The 17,917-nt window shown below is 35.5% G+C and overlaps 2 protein-coding genes across 2 annotated transcripts; both read left to right on the top strand.

The window, feature by feature from the left end:
• Nucleotides 1-861: 861 nt before the first annotated feature.
• On the top strand, nt 862-5,944 carry LOC139966557 (serine beta-lactamase-like protein LACTB, mitochondrial). Its single transcript, XM_071969714.1, has 7 exons — nt 862-1,055; nt 1,797-1,863; nt 2,459-2,649; nt 3,287-3,539; nt 3,751-3,916; nt 4,393-4,547; nt 5,388-5,944. Exons 1-7 carry the CDS (start codon nt 957-959, stop codon nt 5,771-5,773), a joined length of 1,317 nt encoding a protein of 438 aa, XP_071825815.1. The 5' UTR covers nt 862-956; the 3' UTR covers nt 5,774-5,944.
• Nucleotides 5,945-6,088: 144 nt separating this feature from the next.
• Nucleotides 6,089-17,393, top strand: LOC139966558 (alanyl-tRNA editing protein Aarsd1-like). Its single transcript, XM_071969715.1, has 12 exons — nt 6,089-6,250; nt 7,663-7,791; nt 8,507-8,524; nt 9,192-9,333; nt 9,666-9,723; nt 9,915-10,071; nt 11,247-11,363; nt 11,727-11,857; nt 12,351-12,417; nt 13,412-13,558; nt 14,811-14,905; nt 16,160-17,393. Exons 1-12 carry the CDS (start codon nt 6,212-6,214, stop codon nt 16,296-16,298), a joined length of 1,239 nt encoding a protein of 412 aa, XP_071825816.1. The 5' UTR covers nt 6,089-6,211; the 3' UTR covers nt 16,299-17,393.
• Nucleotides 17,394-17,917: the final 524 nt, after the last annotated feature.

The raw sequence follows: 17,917 nt of genomic DNA, 5'->3' as shown, positions 1-17,917 counted from the left end.
ATGGGTGTGAGATTCAAGGGCACAGCAGATTTCTCTGGGAAGTTGGTTTGTCTTGAAAATTGATGATGATGATGATGATGATGATGATGATGATGATGATGATGATGATGATGATGATGATGATGATGATGATGATGATGATGATGATGATGATGATGATGATGATGATGATGATGATGATGATGAACATGATGATGATGATGATGATGATGATGATGATGATGATGATGATGATAATAATGATATTGATGATGTAATCATAATAATCATAATATTGATAATACATATAACGATAATAGCAATAATGATAATAGTAACATATATTTATATAGCGCTTAGAAAAGAATATCTCAAAGCACTTCACATGGGACTATAGTGAAATTTAAGAATTACAAAAATAAGATACATAGAAAGTAAAAAAGGAAATAAAATAAGTCAAGGCAAAATCAGAAAATAAATAAATCGGTATGAAGTAGTATGTGGACAAAGGAATATCAAGTACGGGTATGATCATGCATACTTAGTATATAGTAAATACATGAACCGTGTACTGTAAAGACGATTTCCACATGAGATAAGTAACGATACTAGCACATATAGGCCTATAGAGAAAAGCTATAGAACAGCTTTCAGTTAGCGAACATGCGGGTACTGACATTCTTTGTGGAATACGTCTAAAAAGCGTTGCAGGTTAACTGGAAAGCGTGTCACGAGAGCATAATAGGACCCGTTGGCTTTCATAAATCATTGATATAGAGGTATAGGCCTGAAGGTCAACATTGTTATAAAAGGAAGGTAGTTCTTTTACCTCTAACGAGCGAAATAGATCAGTTTGTTTGTTATTTGCAGCCCAAAGTTTTAAGCAATAAAGGAAGGTCCTAAAGATTTGCTTGTATATATATATATATATATATATATATATATATATATATATATATATATATACATATATATACATGTATTTAGCGGATATAAATATGGATCGCGGTAATTATACATCATCGAAATTGGAGAAAGCGATCAATCGATCGAGATCAATGATAACGGTTTTCATGGTGAGTTTACAAACTATATTATTTAGTCATTTCAATTGAATTCATCTATCACTGTCTAGTGGTATTTTTAGGTTTAAATTGAAAATGTTTGTTTCACTGAAAGTTATCAAAATTAACGCTTTGAAGATATTTTGGAAATGACAGTTGTCCTCATTAAAGAATATCTCAGTGAACATTGATCTAAAAACTATAACTTTTCCAGTAAAATGTATAAAGATGAACAACTTTAGTAATAATCGAAAGTCTGTAGTCTTTTTCGATTGCAGGGATTTATCAAAATTTATGTCGGACAGTTTTCTGTTTTTCCCGCCTTTGAAAACTAAAGGCATATGAAACCTGAATAGATAGGCCCGTATATTGTTAAGACAGTAATGCTGCATATACAGAGTACAGTGAAGAGTATACCCAGTCCATCACCGCAACTGTTATCTTGTTATGCACTTTACAACACAATCCGCTTCTGCAGCTAGCAGAGTTCCGTTGCAAGATCACCCCCTCTTCAGATCAGTATTGAAGATTACATGATTGGCTTCGATATATTTGCCTACATGTACAGTCCGTTCTAGTTATTTATGTTTACAACAATATTTGTTTTTAATCAACAAATTACGAAATTTGGAAGCAAACCTGAATACAATTGCACTGAATTTTAATTGGATAATTATTAATTTTATTTTTTTATATTTGTTTTAATGTTTGATTTAAATGGTTATTAAATAATTATAAAGTTTTGCTATTTAGGAACAAAAAGGGATACCGGGCATGTCGATAGCAGTAGGAATTGATGGTCAGAAAGTATGGGAGGAAGGTAAGTCAAACATTGTTGAAATTACCTCTTTAATAATTAACAAATAGTTAACTCAATTTGTTGTAGTTATATGTATACCGTAATTAAAGACAAAGTAAGAGAAGGCAAGGGGAGGGGCAGGGAGTTGGAATATACTAACAATGATTTCTGGACCAAAGATATTGGTAATATCCAAGCTATTACAAATAAATGTGAACTTTGTTAAAATTCAGGATAGGGGCCAGTAACTGTGATATATACATGAATTTCAAAAAACAGAAATGAAACTTAAAATTGATTATTTGATTGCTTGGCACTCCTTTTGCTAATACAATGGACCGACAGCTGAATGATCTAACAATGCCAAATATATTGCATCTTTATAGCAAAAAAAAGTGTATCGTGACAGAATGATATACACCTGCCGTCCTCACTTTTCAAGTGAGGTGGGGTGGTGGGGGAGGGGGTAGCTTCCATTTCTGACTCCCCTTGTCAATTACGCCTGGGATACATTTTAGCCTATGAATGCGATCATGACAAGTGTGAGGTTTCTTTTCTTACTTAAGTGACACAAACGATACAGTGTGATGTGCATTGATATGTTTATTTCATAAAGGGTTTGGCTACGCAGATGTTGAGAACCAAACTAGAATGACGGAAGATAGCTTATTAGCGACCGGAAGCGTGAGTAAGCTGCTGACCACATTAGCAGTGGCGAGACTAATGGACCAAGGAAAATTGGACATTGATAAACCAATACAGGAGTATTTGCCAAACTTCCCTGTGAAGAAATGGAATGAGCAAGAGGTTAATGTTATTTACCGGTTTGATTACTGTCCAGCCTGAAGAGTACGCTTGAAAAAAATGTCAAAATATTGGTAACATCTCTACAAACCACAATCATTCCCGGTCCTGATAGAGACATGTATTGACCTGGGACACTCGGAATAAATACGAGAACGTTTAGATAACAAAAATCAATCAATATCATATAGAAGCTCTCAGCAATTTGGAGCCAATATATTGATGAATTATAATCTATCTATAGAATGTCTTCTTGACATAACGAAGGAGTAAAGATTTAAGGAGAGGGTAAGAAATACTACAACAGCTAATTTCAGGACAGAATGCATGAAAAAATGCACCAAATAAGTTGTAAAGAAAAAGAAATTGCACGTCATCCTCGTCGTACACAAACTCTTCATGGCTAGCGACTTGGGCGACGTCAGAGTATACCCAGAGCCATACGGTTCTGAGTTAACCCAGAGCCGTATAAAGAGATGTATGGCCTTGAGTTAACCCAGGGCCAAATATAAGGCTCTGAGTTAACCATAAATAGCTCCCTCATATTAAAAAAGAAGAACAAGAAAGAAAGGCCCTATCCACCTACTTAACCCAACTGGTCTTGCAATCACAGTTTTATTTCTTTTCGTCATTCGATTAGGTTACCATGACAACCAGACATCTATTGACTCATACGTCTGGATTTCGTCATTACCGAAAAATGTCGGAATATGAAATTCTCAGCCAGACACCTGACGGATTATCTGAATTACCGGAGGCGTTCGTCGATGCCTACAGATACTGTAAATCGATAGCAGGGCGGCTTTCACCAGAGTTTTATGTACGGAAAAAATATCAGACGACATCGGAAGTCTTGGAATTATTCCAAGATGACCCAATCAGCTTTAAACCTGGTAATTCAATCAGTTAACTCTATAAAAAATATGCTTTAAAAGATCACCACGTACTATAGAAGAAATTCTGAAAAGGGGGTAGGCCTGGTTTGTTTGACATGCGAGAAAGATTATATTCATTGTAGAACCATGAAAGTACACCCACCTTCCATAGTATAACACATACAGGACCATCGCATTGAATCGTTTGTCTTAAACTATTCTCTTTAAGGTAGCAGATTTCAATATTCTTCGAAGGGATGGATTGTTTTATCTGCTGTAATAGAGTCTATAGTGGAGACTAGCTTCATAGAATATATGACGAATCTCTTGGAGCAACTTGGTTTTGAATCCACTGTTCCTGCATCAAATGAAACTATCTTGCCGCACAGAGCACGGTGAGTATATATCCACTCTCATCCTTTAGTTCCACGTTGTACATCCAGACTGTACCAGCATATATGATCGTAACGATGTTACGTCAAAGCGAGTATCACGAATCCCTTGTAAAAGGAATAATTACTATACAGATGATCAGGTCAAATGTTGATGATCGTTATACTGTGTAATTTACACACAAATTTAGCTCATTTTGTGTTGGCATACATGTACAAAAATTTGTTCGCTTGCTATATTATATTATATTATATATATATATATATATATATATATATATATATATATTCATATAAATTCATATATATATAAATTCATTTATATATAAATTCATATATATATGTGTGTGTGTCATTTTGTATGATACGTTTCATGCACGACATAAGAAAATTGTTATTAGGTGTGATACTGTAAAGAATAAGTATATTCCATAAAAACTTTAACCTAAATTACCTAATATTTATAATATTTTCTGTAGCTGTTATTTTCGTGACAAGAAGGGCAACTTGATGAATGCACCGTATGTGGATCGTTCATGGAAGATTGCGTCAGGTGGTTACATGAGCAATGTCAGGGACATGCTACATCTGGCTGACGTCATGATTGAGAGTTGTTTTTCCTCTCCAGATAAAGGTATTTATCATCTAGTAACGTTATAGCGCCGCCGTGATTTCTCATATATTAACTATTTTCAACAGAATGAGTAATTGTTCATTATAATATGGTAACAAGTTGTCAGAAATTGATCAATTTATACATCATACATTTATTTAATTGATCAACTACCCAATTTGATTCGAGATTTTGCTCCCAAAATGATAAATTGTTCATTAAACGTATAAAGTGAATGTTTTTAACAACTTTCTGGGATATGCTGAAATGATCTTAAGGGATGAATTTAGCTTAATTGAACACATATGATTTGTGTAATTCCCCATTTTGATACGAAATGTTAAATGAATGTGTTTAACCAAACAACACTTCTTAATTACACTTGGGTTTATTCCTCTCCAAAAGTGCACCTTCTAAATAAACAGAATGCACTATTCATTTAATAAAAATATGGTAAAAGTGCTTTCTTTACTAACAAAAAAGGATTATGTAATGTAATCCAAAAGGGGCATTTTGTTGAAAAATCTTGGAGGAGGGGGGGGTGGGGTGGAAGTACAGACTGTGCTATCACCGGTTCCACCGCCTCCCCCTGTCCGGGTACGAATTTCATAAAGCATTTTATTCTGCAATATGAATATCATTTCTCTAATACGTTTAAGATTCCGATTTATCACCAAATCAATGTCTGGGGAGGAAAACTTTAGAACATACACTAGAGGGTTTTAATCTCAAGAAACTAAATTTTTAAATCTTTAATTAACTTTTGTATCAAGCTAAAATTTGCCGACGAAACCTGATGACCTTTAAATCTGTACTTACTATGAGTAACGTTTAGTTTGAATCCCCAATTATCTTCCGTAGAACATCGTAAAAGTTTCTTCAAATCGGAAACCATTCGGCACTTATGGACACCATATAATGATGTATTGAGTTCATCCGGGCTGCATGGTTTGGGCTGTATTTCATACAAGGAAACTGTCCTTCGTGGAGACAGTCTCAGACCTATCCATCACGTACTTCACACAGGACGTGGAGTTGGGATAGGAGCAGTGGTACACATTGCAATGGAAGACGAAGATCTGACTATTGATGGCAACGTTATCTCTACTAAACCATACGGGACGGGACATATCCAGAATAAGTCTTTTCGCGGTGTAACAGCTGCCATTCTAGTGAACTTGGAATTCATAGATCTTCAGGATATATCTTCTGAAATTATCTCACTTTTTCGGGAAGTGCTACACTGAATATTTATAATTCTACATGTCTATTATCAATATTTCTGTGTTGGTAGATTCATTACTATTGCTTACTTTAACTGTGATTGGGTGCATTATACATACAACTATTAAAAAGTTTGAAAAATTGATAGGGGAGTGATTTCTTCTTTCGTAGCACACTGAAGAGAATTTTATGAAACCTGCACGATACACAATTCATAATTGTTCATCTTAGTGCGAATATTGAGCTTTCGTAAACATAGCATCGTGTTTGAATATTAGTGTCACATACAACGATCGAAGTCCAATAAATGCATGCCAAGGCACAGAGTGACCTCCTGTAGGGCCTGTAGCAGTGGAAATTTCGCGTTCCATACTAGATTACAGTTCCTTTCTAATTTGTAACACTTTGCTGCGATTTTAACACATACAGTACGGTATCAAGTCCAAGTTTTGTTAGAAAAGATGTCCTTTCAGTGCCAAAAAGATAGCTACCTACGGGAGGTAAGTTATTGGTTGATTTTCTTGTGTTGGAATGTATCAAGTATTTGGATAAGATCAGGGTGAAAATGTAGGTTTATCTTATTATTGTACACTAGCAAGTTTCTCTCTGAAGAATCATAGCCTAGTACCGATTCCGCGAAAGTAAATAGAATTACAGTCAACAGGATATTTTTGATATTTATGATCACACGTACAGCCATGGAAGAGGATACGTCTCATATCTGATAGTTTTTATTGAATTGTATTGATTGTTAAATAAAAAAAACATCTTCCGTAGCACTATCTCGAAATGTACAGTGTTTTTGTCTCAGCTAATGTAACATGTAATTAACGATAGGTGACATGGGGACATAATATGATATTGACTGTGGATACCTTGGATATTGACTGTGGATATGTAGGCCTAGGCATATATGCTTACAATACTGTGCATGTCAAGAGAGGGTTGTAATTTTGGGGACCTTTCAGTGTTTTGGTGGTTCTCTTTTTCAAGGATGATGGTTGAATGCCCTAGTTTGGAACACTTTATCAAGAATCAAGTACTTTGACCAAGATAAAAATCTAGTTCCAAAAACTTGATGGTAACTGGAAGTCTCCTTATTATTTATTTTCTATTTACATACCGTGAAATTATTGAATGATGAAAAACAGACAAGAAGGAGCAACAATAAGGCAAAAAAGAGATGTAATTGTAGTTTATTTCATATCAACTTCATATTTGGAAAAGAACAGAAATTTATGTTTAGAACAGGGTTGAACCAGTGATTTCTGGATTACAAGCCCATTGCTCCACCAACTGAGCTATGTAGCTCTTAGTTGGTGGCAATCCCTATACCCATTTCTTTTCCGGCCGGGCATGTTGCCAGCCACAAAATCTTGCATACCATGTAATTAGGGATCCAAGTTTCATTTGATGCAATCTAGAAAGCAGCTCAGTGAGGGCATTTTGAGAGAAATTCAGCTATCTATGTACATTATACAAGTAAATGAAGAATGAAAAACTGACTGAGAAGTACAGTGATATACAATGGAAAAGAGCAAAGAAACCTAGACAGGATGTAAGGGGCTGTGGCTTGTGACTGATAACCCGAGCTTAAAATGGCTATGTATATAGCAATGTTGTAGTCAAGTACTTTTATCCAAGTATCAATTACTTGAAAGCACTTGCGGTCCACACTTTCCAAAATATGACAAAATTAATGGAGCCCTAGAATGGGATTCAAATGAGTCACTGGTTCAAATCCCATTTCATCCATTTACTTCTCTGTTCTTTTCCATTTAGTATAATTTTCCATTTAGTTTTTTTGTTTTTCATTTCCTTTTATATTTTTTATTTCTGGGGAAAAATTTGCTGTTGTACCTTGAAATGAATTGCATTGTAACCGTGGTTACTCTCTACATATCTTACCTAGTTTGATACAAAAGTTGCCTCCTGTACACCCTCAAAGCTGAAGATTGTAAACAACGGCAAGAAGGAACAGATTTCTGGTTATGACGTTATCTGTGATGACACCGTGCTTTTCCCAGAAGGAGGTGGTCAGGTTAGTTTCATGAACAATACCTCGAAGTCCTCTCATTGTCTTTGTTCAGCTTCTTTTACATACCATTGTCTGATGATTACATCCTGTTTGACAAAAAAAAAAAGTTCTGTATCTTCTTCGGACTTTAATTTCTTTGGTCATTGTGTAACCTTTGTGGAAAGAATTTCTAAATGGTGCATGAGTTCACACTGTAAAATATTTTGCAGCACAAACAAACAGTGCTTCATAGCAGCCAGCATTGAAACAGTTGAGTGAAATCAGCTCAGTAAAAATTTACAGGCTAGATGGAGCTATGCTGCACATGACAAGTTCAGGTTTTCATCATTTACCATCTATAAAGATTTTGAAAATCAGTTTATTTGCTCCACACATTTCCAAAATAAATATTACAGTTGAAAATGATAGTAGAGATGAAGGTGGCTTTTCTGATTAGGTTGAAATTATTGTTACATGTGTAATAGCAACTACAGCAACTAACTTTTAATGCCTGATATCTGTCTTTCTTACATACTTTATATCATAGCCAGATATTACTAGTTCAGTACAATATTGTGTGTTTTCCATTTCATTTCAAACATTGAATGAACTTCAAAGTATCACACAAATGTAGATATATTTGTTTTACTGCGAAATTTATAACGCGTAAGCGTTTTTTGGTTTTATCATTTTCTTGATTATGTAACCTGACTTTTGCAAATTTTCTGTCTCTTCCCAGCCTGATGACAGAGGAACTGTGAGTACTGATCATCTTGTTTATTTTACAGAGTTTGAAATTAGTGCTCTCTCTAAATTGCTCCCAGGGAGAAGGGGTTTCACTTGTCACTGTCCCAATGAAAATAATAAGTATATCTTTTTATTTATTTATTGTCCAAATATGCCTCAGAATGGACCACTTGACATCTTTACTTCAAAATTGTGTCTTGGTGGAGTACCCACAGACCCCCATTACAAGGGGTGGGAGTTGCACTCACAGACCCCGCAGCCACACACCTCATTCAGAGTTCTTTTGATGCACATGCAGCTCATCCATAAAGGTTAATGCCACTGCCAATCCAGTCAGAAGAATTTTGAATCCCCCAACACTCACCCCCATCCACACCCGTCCTCCACCTGGGATATCCTGTGCAAGTCACTGAGAGTAGGAATTGTTTCGATATCTTTGTCTGTATGGATTAAGTGAATCTCAGAAACTGTGGAAAATGAAGCTACAAAGATGAATAGAGTTTCTCTTTCCTGTGTAATGTCTGTGGATTTATGTATAGTTTCGACCTTAGTCTGCACGATCCTTCCTGAAAGTGGTATTTTAGTATACAATACCGTTTCATTCGCTTCTTCACAAATCTGGTGCAAGGAAGAGCAAACCTACCTAGCAAGTCCCCGTCACTTGTGTTTTATTACAGATGAATGGCTGCAGTGTCCTGAGGATCACTCGTAAAGCTGATAAAGCTGTCCACTTTATGACAGAAAACTTGGAGCCAGGAACGGAAGTTCATCAAGTCGTAGACTGGACTAGAAGATTCGATCACATGCAACAGCATTCTGGTATATTACAAATGCTCTCCCCATATTACGATAGAATTTTATTTGTTAGCTCTTGGATGAAAATGCATGATTGGATACTAGGATGTATATAGGGGTGGGAGGTGGTGTAGGGGGGTGGGGTGGGCATGGTGGCTTCTCTAGGGTGTTATTTCATGATGAAGGTGTGTCAGATGTACATTTGCATGGAGATCACATAGTGCTTACTTGCTATTGAATCTGACAGAGAAATTACTGTACACAAAATTGTGTCAATGCTACTAGCACTGCTGTATTATACAACTTTGTTTAGTTTGTAATAAAATAATCTTCTTTCTTATTTCATCCTGGTACAGCTCAGCATTTGATCACGGCCATAGCAGATGAAAAGTACGGTTGGCGAACTACATCATGGTATGTGCTGAATATTCATGTAGTGACTAGTCTTAACACAAAGTAGGCGAATATATGATTTAAATTTCAGTTGCATCTCGCTGTTAATGAAATAAGATTCACGATCGAGACTGTTTACAAAACGGGGAGTAATGAGAGCTAGTAATATATATTGTACGGTCATTGCTTGTATCGTTCGTTTCTCCATCCAGGGACTTAGGGAGAGAGAAATCTTTCATAGAGATGGACACGCCGGCCATCAAGAATGAACAACTCATACAGCTTGAGGTGGACGTCAACGAGGCCATCAGGAAATGTCTGCCGATGACGCCGAGATGGGTAGATGCTGGCTCTGATGAATTAAAGGAAGTATGTCATAATGGATGAAAGCACAGTTCTCTACATTCCAGTTTTAGTGAAGTATGTTCTGTTGCATAAATGAGACAAATGTCATCCGCTCTTTAATGAAAATCAAAAATTTATAAACCTTCTATTGAATGTTGAATTGTTTGAAGTTGTGCCAATCAATGACATATAACAATCTTAGTTTGATGACAGGTTTGTTATCAATGTTTTCATCTATAAAATATCAACTATTAAACAGCTTGGTTATACTGGACACTGACTGAGTGCAAACTGACTGGCAACACCCTAGAGACTGCAGATGACCAGGTCAACAATAGGAATGTAAACTATGTGGATTCATTTTCAAGAAGCCGCAAAACTGTATTCGAACATCAATTATTAAATGTGACAGATAGAAGAAAAAAAATAGAGTAATTTTCAAATAATTCATATTAAAATTGACATCTTTTCCTTAGATATTTCCAACAGGGCAAAATATTTCCAAAAGGGCAAAACAAAACATCAATTATTAAATGTGACAGATAGAAGAAAAAAAATAGAGTAATATTCAAATAATTTTCATATTAAAATTGACATCTTTCCTTAGATATTTCCAACAGGGCAAAGTTAAAAAATATCAAAACTAGTTATTTGACAAATGTGAAATGGCTTTTCCCATATCAGACTTTCAAGTCAGGCCAAAAACTGTTTTAAGTCATTTTGTTTAATTATTTGGAAGTCTGTTGCAGATTTGAAAATTGATGAATTTGTTCCTGGATATAAACAGTACCCTTGAGGAAACATCTTATCCTCACAATCGCCCAGTTGTTAGGTTGTGCAATGGGTTCTTCTTTTGTGTCATACAACACTTGGGATGTTGCTATTTCACCAAAATTCAGGTCTGGTATGATGGAGAGTGGATATGTTGTAGATAGAACACCTGTCTCCATAGCAACCATAAAAGGGTTGTCTTAGCTGTCTGTGAAGATATGGTAATAAGTTTTGAATGATCATGATCTCTAGATGCAAACAAAAATAGTGAAAGTTTGAATGATTCTGTTGTTACTGGCTTTATCCACCTGTGAGATGTTTCCAATTTTTTTTTAATCTTAAAATTCCCAGAGAACACTTGTCTAAATAACTGTTTGTCCAAACGTCGCTACATGTGATGATAAAATTTATGAAATATTCCATTTCAGATACGTTCCAGGGGATTGCCGGATGATCACGTAGGTCTTGTTCGCATAGTAGAGATCAGTTCCATCGAAGCTAATATGTGCTGCGGAACTCACGTATCCAACTTGAGCCATTTACAGGTGTGTACTTTATTCTCTTCCACGAAAAAGTTACCCTTTTGTTTTTTTGGTTTTTACTTACATTATAACTAACTAGGGTTTAGCCTTTTAGACTTAAGTATTCCTATGAAATTCAAATTTCTCAGGGCATAGATATGGGGAGGGGACTATGTGTAGGGAGGAGGTTATGTATGCAAGGGGCTTTGGTATGGGGAGGGGGTTAGATATGGGAAGAAAAGACATTGTTCATCTACTTCTCCTTCCCTGTGGCTCTGATACTTGTTACATGCATGGGGAAGCAACTTCTATCCCTATCTCCCATTACTTGGTGGTGTGACTATTTGGATTCTTTTTCCAGCCTTTTCTTCCCCTCTTCCCTCTTAGTCAATCAAGCTGATCAGTGCTGAGAAAGGAAAGAAGAATAAGACCAATGTTTACTTCCTGGCTGGAAACAGAGTCCTCAGTTATCTGGGAGGAACCATCGAAACAGAGAAGAAACTCAACAAGCTCTTAAAGTAAGTTTGATTGATACTGTATGCAGCACAATGTTATATATATTATATACATAAACAATGTGTTATATATATATGTTATATGTATATATAAACAATGTAGGAAGATACCTTCATTTTCAATCCGGAAGCATTGGCTGCTTGTTCAAGAGTGTTGAAGTAATTCCCAATTATTTAGGAGGAACCATCCTTTTCCCTCCTCCCACAGTTTTTCCATGAGAGAGTTTACCCTTATTTGTTTTCCTGAAATTATCTAATTCCCTAAACATTCTTTTCCCAACATGCCCAATACAATCTAACGTGTCAATGGGAATGGGTTCAGGAGACATTAAAGATGCCAAAACAGCATGAATTTAAAAATTGATTTTTTTTTTTGTGGCCACATTTTGCATAGTTATGTAACATTCACCCTTAACAATATGTAATTGTAAGTAAAAGTAGGTACCTGTATATACCTAAAAGGCATAATCATATCTATGTTTTTTTGTTTTGTTAGGTGTGGACCGGGAGAGTTTGCTCAGGCAGTAGAGAAACAGCAGAAAACATTGAAAGTTACCAACAAGGTCAGTGAGTGTTAGAGTCACATTATACCAAGGATTTGTGCGACGATTAACAAACTCCCTGAATTTAAAATCAAGGTTCTTACGTGTCTGGAGAACAGGGATAGGTCACGAAAGCTTAAAAACAGACTTGTAAACCTCTTCTCGTGGTCTTGAAATTTCTTGAATTTCGAAGTTGAGTCAGGAATACAGAAGAAAGTCCTAAGTTTGAACACTTGTTATTTTTTATATTTTCATAACTTCTTATGACAGGTTTCTTTGTATTACAATATACTCCTGTGCTTGTAATATTCCAACCTACCTTTCATTGCAATTTAACAGAGGCATTGAGATCATATATCATATCCTGTATATTATATCCTGTATATTATCCTGTATTATCCTGTATATTATTATTATTATTATATCCTGTATATTATAACTAGGCCTGGATCTACTAATGCACAAAGATGAGACTTTAATATGCAAGTATGAGGTGTTTAAGAAGTTTGAGGTTATAGTTTAGCAGCATAAATCAAGCTGTGATGAAAATTTAAATAAACCATGGTAGGGATCATTGATCACCAAAAAATTCATGAAAAGGGTTAGCATATGTTAGGCCCTAATTAGTGTGTAGCTTACTTACTTTGTTCTTAATAAAAATCTAGAATCATCAGGCAGATTAATTAAGATTTTACGTTATTAATTAATTATCCTTAAAAGATTTTCTTAACATTGGTATCATTTTGCTGTTCCGTAGTAACAAAACCTAACGGTAAAGAAAACAACAATAACTTATCTTTATATTTCTTGAGATGAAACAGTTGACCATTGAACAAAACAAAGATGAAATTATGATTTTTTTCTTATTCAAGATTTGACCACTTGATAGTAGCATGCAATTTATTGTAATTGACCCTTAATTGATGATTGCATATTTCAAACTTTCTGGTGGCAAGTCAAGCTTTTCAGGTATATTGAAGGTTTTCAAATTAAATGTGTTCTTTCTCTGTTACAGACCAACCTCCTCCTTCTGAGGGAGATCGCAGTTTTAGAAGCTCAACGTTATCTCAATAAACCCGAGCGAGATCCAGTTTTCTGTTTACATCGGAAAGATGGTGACAGCGAATTCTTAAACATGGTTGCAAACGAGATAGGATGTCAGGTATGTGCCCTTGGAGTATGAAAGCATATAACCGTACAGTTATATTGGACTATAGATAGGATGTCAGATATGTGTCTTTGGAGTATGAAAGCATATAACCGTACGTTATGTTGGACTATAGATAGGATGTCAGGTATGTACCCTTGGAGTATGAAAGCATATAACCGTACAGTTATGTTAAACTATAGATAGGTTGTCAGGTATGTGCCCTTGGAGTATGAAAGCATGTAACCGTACAGTTATGTTGGACTATAGATAGGATGTCAGGTATGTACCCTTGGAGTATGAAAGCATATAACCGTACAGTTATGTTGGACTATAGATAGGATGTCAGGTATGTGCCCTTGGAGTATGAAAGCATATAACCGTACAGTTATGTTGGACTATCATAGCATTTCAACATAACGCTTTTAATAGGCAGTTAATTACAGATTTTGTCTGGAGTATGATAGCATATAGCTGCACATATTTGTTGTAGCATTAAGATGATTGACCAGTTTCCCTGGAATACTAAGACAGGTTATTAATTAAGTGTATTTAATATTAATGCATAGAACTGTATTAAGTATTTCTGGAGTATTGAAGTATCTGAACACAAAGTTTATTTTGGTATTAATGCATATAATCAAACAACTTGGTGGGTTCCATTTGTTCAAGTGGGCAAATTTTATTCTGGCAGTTGAACTTTGACAATGATTCTTTAATCACAGTGGGTTCATTTTACTTTTGAAATACATTTGTAAAAAAGATTTGTAAGTCAGGCTGTAAGTCGCAAGTGTTAAGTCAATGTGCAAGTTATTTGGTCTCAAGTCCATTCAATTTATTTGGTTGCAAGGACTAATCATGCCACAAGTCACTAGTGTTATGTGAAAATGCAGGTGATTTGATCTCAAGTCCATGCAATTAATTTGGTTACGAGACTGATCAGGCCACGAGTCACTAGTGTTATGTCAAAGTGCAGGTCATTTTTATCTCAAGTCCATTCCATTTATTCGGTAGCGAGACTAATTAGGCCACGAGTCATTTGATCTCAAGTAGGGTCCCAAGTACTTAACAGTAACAGAAATGTAGTTATGAATCAATTTTTAGGGAATCCCCATTGAACTCTGTATCGTTAATGGAGAGTCTGGATGAAGGAGAGAATTTGCTCAAACAGGGCCTCAAAAGAACCCTGACAAAAAGAAGTAATTTTCGTTTACCAAAAAAGTAGTAAATGTCACTGTGCCATTTTTCATATCTTTGATCACATTAGAATGCGTTGATGATGCTCTCTGTCGGTGATGAGAAAGCCTCTGGTATGTTCTTAGTGGCTGGTCCAGAAGAAATCGTTTCTGAGGTTGGACCAAAGTAAGTTGAAAATGACTTCCCTGGTTAACTATATATGATGCTGTTTAGAGAAATTGCATAGATTTATTGTATTCATTTGCTTTCACATTGTCACATGTGGCAAAATTTGTGATATGTGATAAACATTGTACAGGAAGATGCTTTGGTAGCCAATTAAACAAGGGATACGTTTGGAGTGGTTGTTTCAAAAGCTTGCTTCTTTTTTGTTGTTGACAAGATTCGGTAAAATTTCAACATTACCCACATTTGCCACTGTCAAACAAATTTCCTTTCATTTTGCTTTCATCTCTCAAAAACTGTTTTTTGAATCAATCTTTACAGTCAAGGGATGGTTGTGATAATAAAATAAAATAAAAAACCACGTTCTTTCCTTTGAGCAAATATACCATAGCTACAGTATGTATAACTTTGTATCATGATCTACCCTCAACCAAAATATCCTTGCATGTTGGAGCCTTAAATTATCCTTGAAAAGTTAAAAAAAGGGTTTGTTATGATTGATATGATTTCTTTGTAAAGAGTAACGCCAAACCTACTGTCGTCCAGTTACTGCACTGTCATAAATCACAGAACTAATGTTCCTTGACATCATACACTGCAATGATTTACTTCAAGGCCGTTTCTTTGCTCTCAACAAAAGAAACTATTGTCAGCGTATTTGTCTTACATCCGAATTTTGACAGTGCTTTTTTCATGACATCCCATCAAAAATTTCAGAATAAAATTTCAGAATTTGTTGCAAAAGTTTTAAACACAAGGACAAAAGCTACAGCAGACAAATTTTCAACTATATGTCATGTTTAAAAAGAACGAAAAATTAAAAACAAAAGAGCTCCTGACAAATGCTGGCCATAAGTGCTCTCAAGACATGGGTCACTGTATGCCACTCCTTGCCACCCAAGCATAAGTCCACAAGCACCATTGACTGCATGACTACAGCTCCTCCATCCCCCTCCCCTCCCCCTCCCCCTCCCCCATCATTGAGACAAGAACATTTTTCCATTTATCCCTAGGCCAGTCAACACACTTGTTTTACCAAAGTAATGAAGAACATCTCTGTATAAGCTGAAACAAAATGTAGAAGTTCACTGTGAATAATTATAAGCCAACTTATAACTTATAACTTATTTACTTATAACTTATACTTATAAGCCAAATTATAAGCAAACTATTTCAAGACTTATCCTACCTTCGAACCTTTATAACCGATCAAGTTACTGTTATTTTTCTCCCTCCTTGTTTGCCTCATACCAGGATTGAAGAGGAACTGAAGGGTAAAGGGATATTCAAAAATGGAAGATACCAAGGGAAGGCAACCCTTCTATGTAACAGAGACAAAGCAGAGAAAATTCTCAGAGAGTACACTGATAAAATAATAAAGACGGAAGATTGATTGGGAAAAAAAACCTGTGGCCGAGAGGAACAATCAGAAATGCGATGGAATCATGAAGATATCCCAGAATCGTGAAGATATTCCAATCGATGAATCATGAAGACACAGAAGCAGATAAAAGTTATCCAGCAAGCATATGTAATGCCAGTGGGGAAGGAACTTTACATCTATGGGGACAACACCGGGAAATAAGATTTGATGACCTTTGTGGGGTGCAGATCACTGTTTTAAAAACTTGATTCACTTTCTCTCCCTTAGGAAAAAAGATCAGTTAAGATTGTGTTGGGAACTACTGGGAACAAGCAAACAAACAAACAAGTTTGCACCTGTCACAACGAATGTGGGCAATGATTCCGCCCAGATACAGTCTTTGGGTGAAGCTTTTGGGGTGTCCCAACCTTGAATGAAAGGAACCTAAGGAAAGCCAAAAGGGCAAAATACAGTTTCAAATTCTCATAAAACAATATGCTAGCCTCATAAAGGAGTAGATGGAATCTTGAAGAACAAGCATATTGTGGATGAAAATGTGGGGAGGGACAAATATAAGACAATGGCTTTTAATCTTAATGCAGAAATGGAAATATCATGGTTTAGTGAAAAAGACAGATTAACGTATTATTTTGGAAACAAAATTAACTTACACAACATTGTTTAAGTGCGATACTTTTTTTCCCTCAAATTTAAAGTATGTGTCTGAGAATGTTTTTTTTATTTATTTTGATTTTATAACGACGAATTGTCTTTCAGTATTCTCTTAAGATGTTGCTGAGAATAAACTTCAGTATATTATGTAAAAAAATTGATATGCCTTTTATTGCTTTGTCCTGTCTTTATGAAATTTTGTTTGCTGCATTTATATGAGTTCACTTAAATGGGATGCAAACCAAACCATCATATTTTGCTTGGATTTGCAACCTTTCACTTTCTCTTTATTTTCATATTTCATATTTTCAAGGTAGAATGTTAAAACACTTGACACTGAAAGCTATGGGGTCATCGGGTCATTTGAATATCTTCATAAGTTTAGATTTAACATTTTCATTATAAACCGATCTCCATTACCGAAAATATATATTGTAACCAATAAAGAAAACCGAGAAGATTTTGAAGCAGAGGTGGCTTGATAATGTCCTCTTTAGACTTCATCAAATCTCCAGCGTTGTGTGTAAAGAAACATTAAAATGATATTATGAGGACATTACACCTGTTTGCTTCGAGTTCACTTATGATACAAGCTGTGACAATTCAATTATCCATATCTCGAAAACTCAATGTAGGAATTGAATGTAAATTTCACCAGAATGCTTTATACAGTACACCCTTCTCTTATTACTCAAAACTGAAGTCTGCACCATCCAGTGAATAACTTAATAGCTCCCAAATGGATTAAGATTTCTTCCTTGGCTGCTTGCTTAAGTTGTCTCTATCACATAGATTAGAGATGATGGCTGGGTTTGTGTCTCTTTTTAAGTTTGGTTTATATTCCTTCCCTCTTTTTCTCTCCCCCTCATCAGAGGTGTCAAGCGCCAGAGTTGGGCCCTGGGGAGAGTCATTATGTCACTGTGTTCTTCTTTCACACTCCTCACATTCCCTTTGGTATATAATGAAAATGAGAATGA

Source organism: Apostichopus japonicus, chromosome 4 (genome assembly GCF_037975245.1).
Source record: "Apostichopus japonicus isolate 1M-3 chromosome 4, ASM3797524v1, whole genome shotgun sequence".
Classification (NCBI taxonomy): domain Eukaryota; kingdom Metazoa; phylum Echinodermata; class Holothuroidea; order Aspidochirotida; family Stichopodidae; genus Apostichopus; species Apostichopus japonicus.
This window is presented reverse-complemented; position numbering and strand designations above follow the sequence as displayed.

Coding starts and splice junctions, on each gene's coding strand:
- LOC139966557 (XM_071969714.1), top strand. CDS start 957: ATGTATTTAGCGGATATAAATATGGATCGCGGTAATTATACATCATCG. Junction 1,056..1,796: donor CAATGATAACGGTTTTCATG/GTGAGTTTACAA, acceptor TTTGCTATTTAG/GAACAAAAAGGGATACCGGG. Junction 3,540..3,750: donor CCCAATCAGCTTTAAACCTG/GTAATTCAATCA, acceptor ATTCTCTTTAAG/GTAGCAGATTTCAATATTCT.
- LOC139966558 (XM_071969715.1), top strand. CDS start 6,212: ATGTCCTTTCAGTGCCAAAAAGATAGCTACCTACGGGAG. Junction 6,251..7,662: donor AAGATAGCTACCTACGGGAG/GTAAGTTATTGG, acceptor TATCTTACCTAG/TTTGATACAAAAGTTGCCTC. Junction 9,724..9,914: donor GGTTGGCGAACTACATCATG/GTATGTGCTGAA, acceptor TTCTCCATCCAG/GGACTTAGGGAGAGAGAAAT.